Here is a 17,492-nt window from a genome sequence, read left to right as displayed (position 1 = left end):
TGTTTTGCGTACCAATGATGAAGAAAATCAGGAGGATGATTTTATTAATGACAATAATATAGATGTATCTGAAAATGAAGCTGGTAGACATATGTTTTATCATCTTTAATTTTTAAATCTTATGGTTATCCTTTTTAATCATATGTTGCAGGAAATGAAAGGAACTGGATGAGGTAAAAGTGGAAGAGGCGGTATAAGAACTGGACATGAAAATTTTCAAGGATGAGAAAGTCTTGGAATTGCATCTCATCCACAAATACAACCAATAAGAGTTACCAAAATATCATTAGAGACAGAACAATCATCTAACCTAAGGCAATGACCTCTACGGATAGAACAATCATCTAACTCAAGGCAAAGACCTCAGTAGATAGGACAAATATCAAGTGACCCTATCCAAAGAACATCTCTAGAGACATAATCATCCAGAAATCTAGAAGAAAGTATACGCCCCTCCCCGGAAGTTAAAATTGGTGTAGGTTAGTCCACGTCCCTTGCTAGTAGGGTTAATGATTGGCTATTGTTCTATCTGGTAGCTAGTCGTTAGAGGATAACAGTATTAAAATAGATTAAGTATGACTCTTACATACTAGTCTCCCACATACAAATGAGCACCAAAGGAAGTTGTAACTAGATTCAATGCTCATTGTGAAAGATGTGGACAAAAAAAACTTGAATCTGTAAGCTTTTAGTAGAGATGCTAAGATTCCATGATTGCATATAGTTCTCAAGATCACCATTTGGCTGCTTTTTTCAAAACACAATGTTGTGCTTTAAACAATATTATTGCTTTGCAGTTTCTCACATCAATAAAAAGAGAGGAAGAGGAAAATATAAATCTAAGACGGTTGATATTAAAACCAAGTATGGAGGAAAAATCAATATAATTATTCCAGATGACATTGATAGAGCTATGGGTTCTGGAGCTAGAGATATTGTTAATTATTGTGGCTTGATCATGAGGAGCAGTATCTCATTCTGAGATGGAAATTGGCAGAAGATTGTTTTAAAACATGGAGAAGCAATGTGGTGTAAGGTTAAGGTAATAAATTACTTTCCATTTTGTATTGCCTTTAAATTACTTGATTTATCAAATTTAATATTATAATGTGTTCAGGACAAATTTGAAGTTTGTGGTGGACTGCGAAAACATAAGTTACAAGGCTTTGTGATAAGCACTATGCAAAGACTTTTTAGGGAATGGAAAGCTCGATTGCATAATTCTTACTCTACCTATGATACTGATGAAGAAAGATTGTCTCATCGACCTGAGGATATTGAGTTGGAGGACTGGAAATACCTAGTTAAGTATTTTGGCAGTGAGAAATTCAAGGTAACTTCACTATAACCAAAACATTTGTTGCCCACTCTGTTTTTGTGTTCAACTTTTTGCCCTCTAGAACTGTTATAGTCATCTGACTCCAATTTTAGTTGCCTATATTTATCATGTGTTCTTTTTTTCTCTTTTTGGTTCACTTCACTTCAATACTATTAGAGAAATTATAAGCTTTAATTGACTATAGGTTTTATAATCTTAGACATATGCTTACATGGACAACATGCCATCTTTCAGTAGCTATCTACACTAGCATAAATATTTTTTGATCTCTTGACTTAGTACAGGTTGTCGGTGAGAGAAATAAAAAAATAGAGAAAAACAGATAACTAAGGATTCTTGTGGGACACGGTCATTTGCATAAGTAGAGGAATCTATGGTGAAAACACATTTGTTCTTCTATAATTATATATACTTCTTGTTATTTATATGATTATTTGCTTATATATTTTTTTTCTTATTGAACTATATTGTAGAGAAATCCTGAATAGGGAGAAAAAGACACACTAGATAAAGTCTGCGAGATTCAGCATACACATAAAAATATCAACGGAGAACGTGTATGGTTGGATCCGCAATCCCAATAGATTTATGTAATTCCCTAAAGCCATTACCTTATTATCTTTTTGCTCTACTACAAGTTACTTTTTTTTATGAAAAACGGACCTTGCCCCGAAACTAAGATGGTTCATAAGCCGTGTAGCCTAATAAGGTCATTGACTTATCCTTAATTACAACAAAAGAGCAAACTTAGACTATGCACTTAATAGAAGAACTCACAATGTATCTTTGTTTATGTGTGACCAAGCATATGAAGAACTCTATAGGTTGGAGACAACTTCTTCTCAAGATAGTCATTTTCACCTTGTCTACTTCAATATGTAATCTTTCTTCTTTGGATTTGTGTTTGTGTTTGGGCAAAACATCAACTGTAAAGTTGCTTTGTCTATATATATGAACACTCTTGAAGACATGGAAATAAGAACACCATTGAGGACTTAACTACAGCTGTAGTTTCCACCCCATGTTTCTGCAGGTTTTGAAGGTGAAGATGAGGATGACGGCTGTAAGGTGTTATAGGTTGTTGGATGCTGAAGGTTCCAAGAATAGTTGTATTATAGATGTGTATATGGTTGTGTAGTTGAGGTATTTATTGTTGGATGCTGCAGTTCTACAGTAAACTTAGATGTTGATGTAGTAATCCTCTCCATTGCACCATGCTAAATCAACCTGCAGGTTCTAGATGTATACTACAATTCCACAACAAAGTCATCAAGTGCTACAACACTTTAATGTACCTGCACAATGGAAGCAAATAAGAGAGGAATTCCAAGTGCTTGATCGAGTGTTGCAGGTCTGCAATGTACTTGCATAGCAGAAACAATGAAGAAATACCTACTCTAGTCCTTATCTCTAATGATAAGTTGTTTAGTCTAGGAAAGTTATAAATGAGGAAGACTCTCCCCTTTACAAAGGTCCTAACTATTAAATCTTCAAAGTAGATATAGCTATGAAATAGAGACATCCAAATTGAAGAAGAAGAAGTTAGAACACTAAAGCTGTAAGAAGAGTTCAAGGAGGTTGTTTGATCCTCTTTAGTTTTCTTCTTCTAAAACTTGCCATCCCTAGCTTGTCCAACTTGATGTAGCCCTTAGTTTCTTGTGGTAGCTGCTGAAAATTATAGAAATATTGTATATGTTCAAGCATATGACTGCATTTGGACAATGTATCTGCAGGGAAGTTTGCTTCTCGGAATACATGTTTGCAATGGAAGAAGTCCAAAAGCTGGACCAAAGAAATTCCAAAGTTACTTCCAATATGTACGTTATGTTTTGGTGAAATAATTACATATTATTGTAGGGTTAGCTTTAACAACTTGTTGTTGAAAAACAATCTTAAGAGATCGAGCATTCCATTGCTAGGGATGAGATTTTATCATTGGTTCTTGGTGAGAGATCAGGCTATGTTCGGGGAAAAGGATATGAAAAGAAGCCTCCTAAAAAGACTCAATTACATCAGGAAGACATAGAGGTAAGTGTATCTTCAGTGATGGAAAGTATTCGTCAAGAGATGTAAGCTGATATGGATCAAAAGTTACAAGAAGAACGTGAACAAATGACTGCTGATTTAAAAAAGAATATGGAAGAAGATTTACAGAAAAAATTGGTAGAGGAGCGTGAACACATGAAAGGCGAAGTAGATAAGATGTTCCAAGAATAAATAATTGCTATTATGACTAGAATGCAACAGGTACTTTCTCTTGCTCCTTTGGAATATAATAAATTGTTACCTTAGTGTAGAAAATAGTTTCATTGAAAGTTGGAAGATTATTGGAAGTTTTTTGTGTTTGCTCAATTTTCTTGGTGTTGGTTTTGTTGGATTCCTCTTCATTAATATCTATGGCTATTGTACTGATCTGTGTCCCCAATTGAGTTTGCTTGACCACATCATCGTCAAACTTGGTATATGAATTATCTTGTCCCCTGAAAACAACTTTAAAGTACAAATTTCATTCGAATCATTTGATTGGATTATGCGAATAAAAAATTGATTGTGTATTTTTCTATTTTCAAGGACAAGGTTCTTAGGCAATGGGGCCCAATCAAGAAGTAGTTTGAAGGCGTGCAATGGAATTTTTTGCTTTTCGATCATATGTATATGCATAAATGAAATTTTTTCTTGTTATCATATGTAAATAGATACAATGATAATTGAAGTACTAGCTAATATGTAGTTGAATTTCTAGTACTGGAAGTATTTAAAATATTTGACTCGGAAATACTTTTGTTCTAATTTTGTGAAATACTATTAAATGATTTTAATATCTATATACTAATTTTAGAGAATTTGATTTTAAAATACTAAATATTGTTCTTTAGTAACGAGATGAATATTACCTTTTGCAATGACATAAAGGTTGCCACTGATATTTAGTAGACTTTGTGGCAGAAGAAGTCGCTGCTAACTAATTAAGTGTAGCAGCACCACATAGAAGAAGTCGCTACTATTGATTATGTAGCAGCGACATCAAAGTTGATGCTAATAGTTTATATTTTTTTGCAGTGATAGGAGAAGCTACTAAAATCAATATTTATTAGAGACATTAAAGTTGCCACAGTTAGTTTATAAGTTTTTGTGGCTACTTTGTTGCCACTAAAGTGACAATATTTAGTGGCGACATAAAAGTTGCAACAAAAACTTATAAACTAATTGTGGAGCCATATGTCGCCACTCCAAATATTTGTGTCGTAAATTATTATTTTTGTGGAATATTTGTTAATATATTGTGATAAATTATGTCTCCACAGATGACTTCTTGTTGTGGCGACATTATTTAATCATCACAAATAACCTTTAGTTATGGAACTACTACAAACGGAGCAATTGTCGTTGTTATATACCTTTAGCGGTGAATATGGAATATTTTGTAGAAACATATGGCGCCACAATATAGTATATTTCTTATAGTGGTAAAGACTTAAGACCATTTGGCGCTTTTGCCTTTGAAATTTGGCCTATAGTTTACTTTGTTCAACATTCGTGGAAATGCACTCGAATAAAATTTCTGAAAGTGCAGTTAGATCTAAAATATAAAGTTTGGTCTAGAACGACCCTTCGTTCACTTCCCGAGGCTTTCGGTCTAATCCTGAAGCCTATTATGGAATTAGGCACAAAATGGCACTTAGGTATGGGACCCACTTTTTGTTAAAATGACCTTGTATGGAAATTGTGAATGCGCCATTAAGTCCAAAATGTCAAATTTGGTGGAGTAGTATATATTGTTTGTGCGTATGGGGTTCCGAATGAATTCCGAGCACCCTGTCAATGGATTGGACTTGCCAAAGTCCATTTTGCACCAGCTGAGTCTAGTACCATCAATAAAGAGACTTATTGTCGCTAAAGTGACCAGCCCTCCTGGGCGGGTATCGCTAAAGCGATGCCCTCCTTTTAGGTGGGAGTCGCTTAAGCGATCGCCGGGTGGTTGCTTTTGCGACACCTAAAGGTCGTTCTTAAGACCCATTTTCCAGATTTTATATCACTTTCAAACCTTGTTTTCTTCTTCAATTCTTGGCAATTTGAGCGATTCAAAAGGCTAACTTGCGTAGATTTTCAAGAGGAACCCAGTAGTATGTTTAGAATTAGGAGTTGAGGCTTTCTTTGAGGTAATTTCTCCTTTTTCCTATGTTTCTAGTGTTCTTGAGCTTTGTAGTTGATCATGAATGCATGATTAGTTTTGGGCCTATTTGGTGGGTGAATTGTGTTCTTTTTTGGAACATGAGCTTGGGTAGTAGTTAGAGCCTATTCACGGAGTCAATTACGTAGATTACAGAGAAGGTCCCACAATTCCCAATTTTGACTCCAGAATTGGCCATCTCCAAATTTGATAATTTTAGTGACATAACAATCGTATTAATATAGAGATTGTATTATCTATAGCGTGGCAGCATTCGAATGTCTTTCGAGAGAGAAAAGCTCTAGTTCTGTGAGTTGGAGCGTGCGTGGTTGGCCTACAGGTAGGCTACGGTTTTCCCCTCATGAGACTAAGCATGTTTAGCTAATTATATATTGAATTGTATGAGTTGGAGGGGTTGGGGTGTCGAACAGGCTAAATTCCTAGAATTCATGTCCTAAGCACTATTTTGGGAAATTATTGGACTAATTAAGCATGATTCCTTCTATTATCATTCCTTCGCACCTTCTGTTGTATGCTTTGCTTGTGGTTAGTTATTTGGAAGCGTGTTGGGACTTAGTCTAGGCTTAGACTAGTGATTCCCTTAGACTTGCGCAATTTTGGTGTCGTTAGACCTTAGAACTTCTCCGATTTCATTTTAGACGATTAGCTCCTTGTAGACTTATATAGCCAGACTTGAGTCTGATAGTCTGAGCTTTATCTAGGCAGTAACACAGCTTGTAACATTACCTCCATATTTCCCTATTCTCCTGTCGGTTGGGTATCGCTTGGTTCTTAATTTTGGAAGACTTCAAAATATTGCTGGTGTATATGGTTTGGGCTAGAGTTTGGTATTAATGGAACTCAGTTTGAAGGTACAACCCGTGATGCTCGAATGGTTGCTAATTCAAATTCGTTTCGATCCCTTGGCTACAGATACCTAGTTCAAGCCCGTGGTGTAACTTACTTGTGTCTGGTTCTTTGGCTACAATTACCCGGTTGAAGTCCGTGGTCTAGATTACTTGTGTTTAGGCTCGTTAGCTATAGTTACACAGTTGAAGTCCAAGGTCTAACTTACCCATGTTCAACCCTTTGGCTACAGATACCCGGTTTAAGTCCGTAGTCTATCTTGCTCGTGTCGACTCATTCGCTACAGTCACCCGGTTAAAGTATGTGGTCCATCTTATACGTGGTTCAATTCCTAATTCTGTGATGAATCTTTGGATCTAGTCTTCATCTGCCCTCAGATTTAGGTTAAGGTATTAGAGTTTGGGGGTTCAGTTCAGGTTTGGGAAATAGTGATATTACTGGAACCCTTTTGGCTTCGTTCATTTTACTTCAACCTTTCTTGCATTTGTTGGGCTTATAGGAGTCTGTGCAGGTTAGGGCTATTCAAAACCGTCTACTACCAATAACCCAATCGTAAAATTGGCTTATTGGCTTATTGGTATTGAGTTATCGGATTAGCAGGTGGAAAATAGATTTAAATTTTATAATTAACGGGTTATTGGTGTAAGGGACGGATTACTCAATTTTGTTATTCGGTAAACTGTTAATCCGTTAAGAATTTATTATATTTTAATATATTTTATCCCTAAACATATAAAATATGTATAATATTGATAATTTTTATTTATAAACCTAAAATAAGGGCCAAGCCCATTTAATTAAACAGGCCTAACCAATTTAATTAAATAGGTAGGCCCATTTCTACTAGAAGCCCTACTTGGCTACTTCAACTCTTCTACAAACTTCTTCCGCCTACTTTAGGTTTAGGAACTTCCGCCTACTTTAGGTTTTAGAACTTCAACAATCAACTCTTCTATAGAGCTTTAGAACTTCAACCTTTGGATTTACTGATCAAGAAAAAAGAAATTATCGAGAGTCTGTCTTCTGAAACTTCTTGTGGATTTTACTTTTAATGTATGTGAATTCTTATTGCGTAAATCTGCCTCAGAAATTCTAGTAGCATCCCAAAGTTGATTCTACATGCATGTCTGAAGTTGATTTTCTATGACCATATGCAGATACTTTGAAGGTAGATGCTACTTGTGGACTGCTGTCTTCTTATTATTGTTTCCTTAAGAAATATTTTTGTTAGACTCCTCATCTCTTGGAGAAAACAAAGAGGAATGTCATAGGTGTTTCAGGGTAACTGTCTTTTTACCCCAAAATAAATGGGTAACTGTCTTTTGACCCCAAAATAAACTTGGAAGTGGCATCACTCTTGCTCAGTAGACACACATGGACATAATTTTGTCTTTCTTTTCTTCTATCTACACTGTTTGTGCCCCTTTTCTTCCCTGTGGTATACAGTGTGGGTCTTATTTTATCATCTCAAGTGTATTTCAGCACCATAGGAAATAAAGATGTACTATCAAGTGAAAATTGGCTGGGTTTTGGTGTCTCGTAGTGCCAGAGTTGAAATTCAGTTAACCTTTTGGTATTTATGAAGTCATTAGAATTGATTTGAAAACCATGTGTATATTCAGTGTTTAGTTTCCTTTTAATATGATTGAGAAGCCTCAACTGCCCTTGTCTTGGAGTGTTGAGATTGTTAATGGAGTCACATGTTGTTGCATTATCACAGTGGGGGCTATGGTTCCTTCATGTCACCAATCTGTTGGTCCAACTTGTACTTCTTGTTCTCAACTTCACATGTTGTGGACTTGTAGTACTTGGGGATGTGATTCTGTTTCATAGACCAAACAGAGTAGGACATACCAACAATGTGGGGTGATGTGAGGAAAACAACATAGATTCTGGTCCAGGTGTAAGCTCTTAGTATATATGAACTGAAATTCCATTGAATAACCTTGAGATGTAACTAGTGGCATAAGTAGTATTTTGTGCTAAATCGACTTTGCATCTACTTTGATTATTTATGATAATTTTAGTATGTGCTTCACTGATTTTGGCATTATTAAACTACTGATATAAAATTGATTATCCATATCTTATCTTATTTTTGGGTTGTTGATTGAAATACAGGGACACAAAGTCTTAAACTCTTAATCTTCTAGCATGGTTGAACAAAGTGATAAGGTGATAGGTGAAAGTGAGGCTTCAAATACAGCAAGTCATACTGAGATAACTCTGTCAGCTAGTGCTAAAAGAAGGAGAAAAAGGTCTGCAGCTTGGGATCATTTTATAGAAGTTGAAACTTCCGAAGGTACAAAAGCAAAATGTAGTCATTGCTATAAGTTGGACTATTTTAAGTCAAGAGATGGTACGTTGACTCTTCTTGGTCATTTGTCGACATGTCCTAAACTTCCTACTCCTCTTGTTGATAAAAAACAATCAACCATAGGCTTTAAATCTATTCTGGGGGGAAGTCAATGTGATGTAGCTGTTGTCTCTTGGAAATTTGACCAAGAAGAGTGTAGGAAGGCTTTATGTCGTATGGTAATAGTTGATAAGCTTCCTTTTAGCTTTGTCAAAAAAGAAGATTTTAAAGAATTTATGAAAATGGTTCAACCTCATTTTTGGATCCCTTCCCATAGTACTGTAACTAGGGACTGTTTTAATCTATTTAATGAAGAAAAACAAAAGTTGAGGAGGTATTTTATAGAAACAAAACAGAGAATTTGTATTACCGCTGATATATGGACTTCTATACAAAGGATCAATTACATATGTATCACTGCCTATTGGATCGATAGTGATTGGAACATGCGCAAGAAAATACTTAATTTTTGTCTTATTATTAGCCATAAAGGTGAAGATATGGCAAATGGTATTAGTAGGTGCTTATGTGAGTGGGGAATAATTAAGATCTTTACTGTCACAGTTGATAATGCAAGCTCAAATGATGTGACAGTGAAAGAATTGTCTAAGCAATTAACAAAAATGGGAACTAATTTGATGAACAGTAATCACCTTCATGTGAGGTGTATGGCTCATATCATGAATCTTATTGTTCAGGATGGTTTAAAAGAATGCTCTTTGTCTATAAAACGTGTTAGACATGCAGTTAGATATGTTAGGCAGTCTCCTGCGAGGTTGAAAAGATTTCAAAAAAGTTGTGACGATGAACAACTTAGTTGCAAAAAATCTTTATGTTTAGACGTTCCAACTAGGTGGAATTCCACCTATCTGATGTTGAGTAGGGCTGTTGAATTTGAGAATGCATTTTCAAATTATGCTTCACGTGAAATTGGCCTGAGACATTACTTGAAAATTCTTATGTTGAAATTGGAATCACTGTTGGTGAACTTTTGAGTAGTGATTGGGTCCATGTGAAAAGAATTACCATATTTCTTGAGATATTTTATCTTCTTACATTGAAAATATCCAGATCACGTTATGTTACATCAAATATTCATTTTTTTGAAATTTGTGTTGTTGCTGTTTATTTGAATCAATTGATGGCAACCGAAGACACTGGTTTAAGTGATATGGCAAAAAAGATGCAAGAAAAATTTAATAAGTATTGGGGAGATCCAGCAAAAATGAACAAGATAATTTTTATTTCGTGTATTTTGGATCCTCGTTACAAGCTTGAATCAATTAGCTATGCACTTGTAAAGATGTTTGGGAAAAAAGGGCCATTTATACAAGAAGAAATAAAGAAGTACATGACTTCATTATTTAGCGAATATGTAAAATCCAACTCAAAAGGCAGCATGCTTTCTCAATCTTCACCTTGCTCTTCACTGGACACTTCTACTTCCGGCTTTCTAACAGTCAAGTAAGTACCCAAAGTACAGGACTTTTAGAATCATTTATGAAAGATCTAAAGAACTATAAAACAGCGAATAGAGGTGTGGATGCTAGAACGGAGTTAGATAAATATTTTGGTGAAGAAACTGAGGATGATAGTAAAGAATTTAACATCCTAAACTGGTGGAAAATGAACTCAACTAGATTTCCTATTCTTGCTGAAATGGCTCGTGATGTATTAGTTGTACCAGTTTCAAGTGTAGCATCTGAATTTGCATTTAGTACGGGAGGACATCTTCTTGATTTATTTAGGAGTTCATTGACTCCTAATTTAGTGCAAGTTCTAGTATGTCTTCAAGATTGGCTTCGAAGTGAAAAATTACAACAATCTGTTAGCGTTGAGGAACATCTTGATAATCTCGAACAAATTGAATAAGGTAATGATACTTTTTATTATATTTGTTGTATATTATTATTGTACATGGTTTATACTTATTACACGACTCATTATGATAATTTTCTCTTCAAATTTAGCCAGCGCTGGAAAATACCCTACGCCTACTGTAGTTGACATATAAATATATATGTTCTCGTCTTTCTGCTCGAGTTCAGGTTCGCTGCCCAGAACCAGATAATTTTCTCTTATTTCAGTATTTTTATTTGCTTTTAGTTATTGTTTAGTTCATTTCAAAAGTGTTTGGCATTATTTGTTTCAGTATAAATAAATACATTGTTTTTGTTTGCTTTCAACATTTTTATTTACTTTTATTTGTTTCATTATCTGTTTCATTTGTTCATCTGTTTTTGTTTGCTTTCAGCATTTTTGTTTGCTTTTATTTGCAGTTTTATACATTGTTCTTTCTAGGAAATATTTTAGCTCTAGTTGAATGGTATTTAATAGATGATAGATTATGGTGGGACTTTCATATACTGCTAATCATGAATATTCAAATTTCATTAATTTCTTGCACGACCTTCTCAAACAGGGATAATGCATATCCAAGACATGTAGCTATGGCAATTGCCCAAGTCGTGATGGCCTTTGGTTATTTCTTCTTTGCCATGGGTCGGCCTGGAGCTATGTACATTAGTACTCTTTTGGTTGGACTTGGTTATGGAGCTCATTGGGCGATTGTGCCGGCTGCTGCTTCTGAATTGTTTGGCTTAAAGAATTTTGGGGCTTTGTACAATTTCCTCACTATTGCCAACCCAGTTGGTTCATTAGTATTCTCAAGTCTTGTTGCTAGTAGTATAGATGACATGGAAGCTGAGAAGCAAGCTCAACAGCCACATGAATGACAGTTGAATTTGGAGTCAGTTTTGACAAGTTTTTTAAACATGGATGAACCTCTGAAGTGTGAAGGTGCCATTTGCTTCTTCTTGACTTCCTTGATAATGTTAGGACTCTTCTTGAATCTTGACTGCCATGAACTAGTGGCTGTTCTGTAGGCTTGTATATTTGTGAAAGTGTGAAGTTTAAGTGGCTGTAGCCTGTAGGCCTATATATTGTTGTTAATCTGTTCACAACTTCACATATGACATTGATTATATTATTGTTATGTGTTATCATACCACCGATACACCGCCCGATAACCGTCTGATAATTGCTAATTCGATACCAATCCAACTGATATCTTATAGGTTGGCTAGCGGATTAGTACTTTTAAAAGTCGATAACCGTTAAGTCAAACTATTAAATATAATAATCCGTCCAATCCTCCCAATAAGCACCCCTAGTGCAGGTGGTTACCATATACTTGTGCACGAGCGTACCTATCGGGTTTATGGGAGCCCAGCAAATTTAGTTAGACTCTGCCTTTTTATTTGTTGAGTACGCTTGTGTACATAACTACATTTAATTCAACCCGATCTCTGGTTGTGATCATTTACTCGCACTTCAGTTTACCTTTTCTTATCTTGCTCACTCGGCCTATGATACCTATTGGGTAGCTGTTGTTTTGGTACTCATACTATACTTTGCATTTTCTTTCATGATGCAGGTCCGAATACTGGATACCGACATTGACTCGAGCCAACTATAGTCGTGATCAGAGGCGAGGGTGAGCACATTGCATCCTAGATTTACCCGTCTCCTTCTATACATATATTTTGCCTGTCTTTCTCTTTTAAGATAGCTCTATTTCTGTGGTCCACTTTTGGGACTTGTACTCTTTTGTAGTAGCTTTGTACTTGTAACTTCTAGGTTATGAGAGAGATCTTTTGTTTATATATATTTAGTTGCTTCCACCGTTTATGTGTACAGAATTTCTTTACTGTTTTTGATTGAATTGTGGTTCTTCTACCCTGATATCCCATTACTCGCAGTTCTGGAATATGGGTTGGCTTGCCTACTAGTGGGTCGTAGTAGGCGCTATTATGACTAGAGAAATTGGGTCATGACAAAACTTCTTGGTTTTGTACTTTGCTTTATCCATTATATAACCTTTCACATTTGTCTTCCTATGTTGTGTGTTTTACTGATCACAATTATTCCTTGACAAAAGGTGATCTCTGTGAAGCGTACCAAGCCCTGCACTACTTTTCCTTCTAAAGCAAATAAACAAAAGGGATCACTATATCAAATCCTCAAGTTGTTGCACAAGCTACTCAATGCAAATCTAAATGTAATATCCAGGTATGAGAAAGATAGAGTATGATATAGTAAGGTGAATAATTAACATTGGTTAATTCATTGATGGGTCAAAGGATATTTTCATTAAGGGAATTATTAATTTTTTTTCCTATTTTTAAGGGGGGTTGAATCTAGATAGTTTTGGAACTTTTTCCTAATCTATTTAATCCCCATAGCTCTTAATTCTGTTCATTCATTCACTAATCACCCATCATAAAAATCCTCTTTGTACAAAAAGCTCTCTAGACCTCCATTGAACACCTAACAAGGATTCTCCCAATTTCTTCATTAATCTTCAAGTTTTTTCATAATTCATATTTAAGTTATATGGATTTCATCCATGGGTACCTTTCACCCATGGATTTCCAAGAATTTCTTAAATCTTCCATGAATTTCATTTACATCTTTGAATCTTCTCAATTCCAATTTCAATTGCATGGACTATGATATATTTTATAATTTCAAATCTATTTTTGGCATAAATTGATAAATAATTTCTTAGGATTGGAAGATTCTTCATATATATTCATTATATTGCTAATTAGGGCTTAGGATCTCATTATAGGGGATGAAAACTCATGAAAACGATGAAAAATCTAAAAATAATTTGGGAAAAGGCTGGGGCGGCGCACCACCATTGTGCCAAGACAATCCCTATGGAGTTCATGGGCTAGGGCAGCGGCCAGGCCCTGGTCTCTGAAGCTTGAGTCCTGGGGAGGTGTTCCAACAATATGCTACCGCCCTGGTTCTTCCCTACATGGCCCCTTTTACATATTTGGCTAAGAAGGTACCCTTTTAAGGGCATGAATTATATTTTATTTATGATTTAACATCTCATTTAAGCATGAATCACTACTAGATTGCATGATGTTGACTTAGCTCACAAAGATTCATGCATAAATATTTCATTCATGTATGACTATTCAAGTGTAAATTCGTGTATTCTCTAAACATGAGTTTCATGCAACTCTATGGAAGAGAGTGACTTAGGATCCTTAATAAGGAAGGTGACCTAAGACTCTAATGATGTTATATGAAAATAATTATTAATGATGGAAGGCCTACACCCACATTATATGATGATGAACTAAATGTAAAAGGTGACTCGAGATCCTTCATGGGTGACTTGATATCCTTAATGAGCTATTCTTGTGAACATGTTATGAAGTATTATTATAGAAAGCTATGATTATATGAAAGTATAATTTATTACGATGATAAGTGGGGGCTTGACCTAAGACTTAGTAGCAATTTTTAGTCCTTTAAAATACATTTCCACCGTAGATTACCTTTATGTCCTAATTAGTGGATCCACATATAGCTCTTGATGATGACAATGACTAGATAAAGGTTATCTTGACTAGTAGCCTCCCCCCTTCTTGATGTGGGGATCATCGTATTCCATATTATAGCTCTCATGGTCTTAATGTTGGCTATGGTTATCTCCCACATATGTTTTTTTTTATGTTCTCTATCTCAATTATGTCTCTTCATGCTTTGATCATTATGATTTCTCTCATGACCTTACTTATCCTCTTCTATATCATGTATATTATTTTTACCATTGCATCTTATGATTTACGTTTCATGGCATGACCGTACACTTAGTACATTCAAATGTAATAATGCATATTTGCCTACATTGTATCATAATGTAGGGGTTGACAATCACATACATCCTTCACATGGTTAGAGTTGAGTTGCTACATTTCAATCGTGTTGAGTCCTCATTTGTCGAGGGAAATATTATGAATTTCTTTCATGTCAAAGACTATTTTCCTAAATTGAGGGTGAGCTAGGGACTTGTGTTAGCCTCGACATATTGTCTATATAGAAGCTTATTGGACGTCTTGTGTATTGCTCTATGTTATCTTTTGACTTGTCTATGATACTTCTGCAAATTTCTTCTAGTTTATTAAGTTGATGCTTATTATGCCTTGTATGTGTCCATGTATGATATGTAGAGTCTTGGTTGGAGTGATTCGGGGTTTCGATCGTCGTATCACGTCTTGACTTTAGTTCAGATCGTGACAAACTTGGTATCTGAGCAAAAGGTTTGAGAGTGCCATAGGGAGTCCAACATCCTGCGTCAAGTAGAATCTTATTCATAGGTATGAAGCGCGCTACATTTATGAATAGAAGACTATAGGGCATTTTTAGAAAATCCTCACTTCTTTCATGATCTAAGTCATACGATAGAGTGTACTATAAGAATTTCTCTCCTTAACGATTGTTCTTTGCGATTTTCATAAAATACCTCCAAGAAGAGCATCTTTCCCAAGAGGGGTAAATGCTAATGAAGACCAAGCTCCTCCGGTTCCTCAAGAAATTTTTCCTTTGCCTAACAAGGAACAATGAAAAAGGAATTCAAATATTCATGGATGAATGGTAGATTTATTTATCTTCTTTTCAAATCAACCATTGAGAGCTCATACCTATTAAATCTAAGATATGGGAAATGTTATTAGTTCTTTGGAGCTCATTGAAGATTTATATGTTTTGAGCTCCTTCTCAATGGTTTATTGCATGCTCGAAGAATTCATAGCTTCATCACATTTGGTGAGCTAAAATGCCCACATTTGAGCCAAAGAAGTCTTCATCGAGTCTGATTTCATGGCATTTGTGAGATTCTAAATGCCTTGATAGAATTTCCTCAAACTTGAGATATTTGATACAACTTAGCATTATTAGTGAAGCCCCGCCGGAGAAGTAGTGAGTCCCCGACAAGGCATTTGGTTGTCTTTATAGATTCTTCTTTGTTTGGTATTTTTTTATTCATTCTCTTTCCTTTTCTAGAATAGGATTCATATTTGTTGTGCTCGGACTCGGGTCACTTTTTGGCCCAAGTCATTTATTTTTCTTTATTTTCAATAAAATGGGCTTTGCCCGAGTTTGATTTAAAAAAATAAGTAAATTTTACCTAAATCCCATAGTGATTTTTTTTCAATTATACTTTATCCCTACTCTTTTAAAAATTAGGCAAAATCCCTTCTTTTTTGTCACTTTCGAATACATCAAGTACATCATGATACATCACGTAAAGTGATGTATCCAACCAATACACCACATAAAGTGATGTATCCGACTTCTCGATATATCACGTAAAGTGATGTATCCGACCGATACATCACGTACAGTGATGTATCAGAGATTAAGAGAGAGTAGAGATTCTTGTAATCAAATGGTAGGAAATTTTAAAAAAATATGGTAAAATAAGTTGTGTATTTTAGATAAATTTTCCTAAAAAAATAATCTTTTTATATTATTATAAAAATAAGAATATAAATGATGATTGACCAAAATATCCATTAAAGTTGATTTACTTATTTTCCCTTTTAAGTTAAATTTTCCTCATCTAAAAAATTACTAATGGGTATAAATGTAATTTTATACTATGACTAAACAAAATATATTTCTATTAGGACAAAGTTTATTGTAGGGTACATATTATCCTATTAATACTAGGAGTTTAACATTAAATCTATTTCAAGTAAATTATGAGTAGAAAATTTTATATGTTTAATAATATTGGTCGACTAAAATATCCATTAAATATTAGACCAATTTTAGGTCCTTAAGGAGTAAATATTTAATACTTATAATTTTAATTAATTTCAAAGTCCTATGTATTTGCATAATAATTAAATAACAATTATTTAAAGAAAATAGTAAATGACAATTTTGTCAATTGTAGAAAAATAGTAAATGATAATTTTATCAATTATAAAGTCTTTCAATAAAGGCGATGTTTAATCAACAATTCAATGAGATACAACCTTTTGTCATTAACCTTTTTTTCTAAATTCAAGATGATTCAAGACCCAACTCCTAGATCCCGGGTCTGATCTCAATTTGAGTGTCGAATTTTGAGTCAATAATCGAGGTTTGGTTCTGGGGTATCAGGGTTAGGTCCCGAGTTAGGTGCCAGGGTAGGGTTTTGTATCTGGTGTCGAAGATGAATTTCAGATCGAGAGTTGAGGTTGGGTCACAGGTCAAGTATTAGAGTGGGCCATTAATCGATCATCGAGGTTGAGTGTCAGGATCAAATCCCGATTCGAAAGTCAAATCTTATGGTCGGATCCTGATTTGAAAGTTGAATCCCGAATCAAAAGTTGGAGTCAGATCCTATGTCGAAATTCAAAAGTCATAATCGGGTCCTAGGTCAGTTCCTGATTCACAAGTCAGATCCATGGTCTAATGTCGGGGTCGGATCTCGAGTTAGAAGTTGGGCTAGCTCAGGAGTCAAAAGTTGGGGTCAGTCTAGTGTTGGATGTTAGGGTCAGGTAGGGTCAGATCCTAGTTCAAAAGTCGGGTGCAGGGTCGAATCTCAGGTCGAAAGTTCTTTTTTATATGATAATTGATAGACAAAATCATTTTTCATCATTCATTATTTTCCTTCAATTATTATATTATTAATTTAATAATATAATATTAAATATTAAATAGAATATAATTTCTAAAATAATTGGCCAACTTAATATGGATAGGTTTGGTCACGTAAGGGTATAAGGGGGCTAGGTTGGGATCCCCTCAGTACAAGAAAGAGAAGTATGAAAGTTTGAAGTATTTCAATTTGTGTTTTTATTTTTTTGTCTAACATAAATTTGTTTTGGTAGAAGAAAATTAAATAGCGTTCTAATTAAATACAACCTCTGAATTTTGGTGTCTATATAAGCTGGATGCTAATTCTT

The 17,492-nt window shown here is 34.9% G+C and overlaps 1 protein-coding gene across 1 annotated transcript; it reads left to right on the top strand.

Moving 5' to 3' along the window:
* The first annotated feature begins 8,531 nt into the window (after positions 1-8,531).
* Positions 8,532-9,728, top strand: LOC129894732 (zinc finger BED domain-containing protein RICESLEEPER 1-like). Its single transcript, XM_055970388.1, has one exon. The coding sequence runs from the start codon at positions 8,532-8,534 to the stop codon at positions 9,726-9,728; it is 1,197 nt and encodes a 398-aa protein (XP_055826363.1).
* The last annotated feature ends 7,764 nt before the right edge of the window (positions 9,729-17,492 follow it).

Source organism: Solanum dulcamara, chromosome 7 (assembly GCF_947179165.1).
Source record: "Solanum dulcamara chromosome 7, daSolDulc1.2, whole genome shotgun sequence".
NCBI lineage: Eukaryota > Viridiplantae > Streptophyta > Magnoliopsida > Solanales > Solanaceae > Solanum > Solanum dulcamara.
Note: the sequence above shows the minus strand (reverse complement) of the source record. Positions and strands in the feature narration are given on the sequence as shown.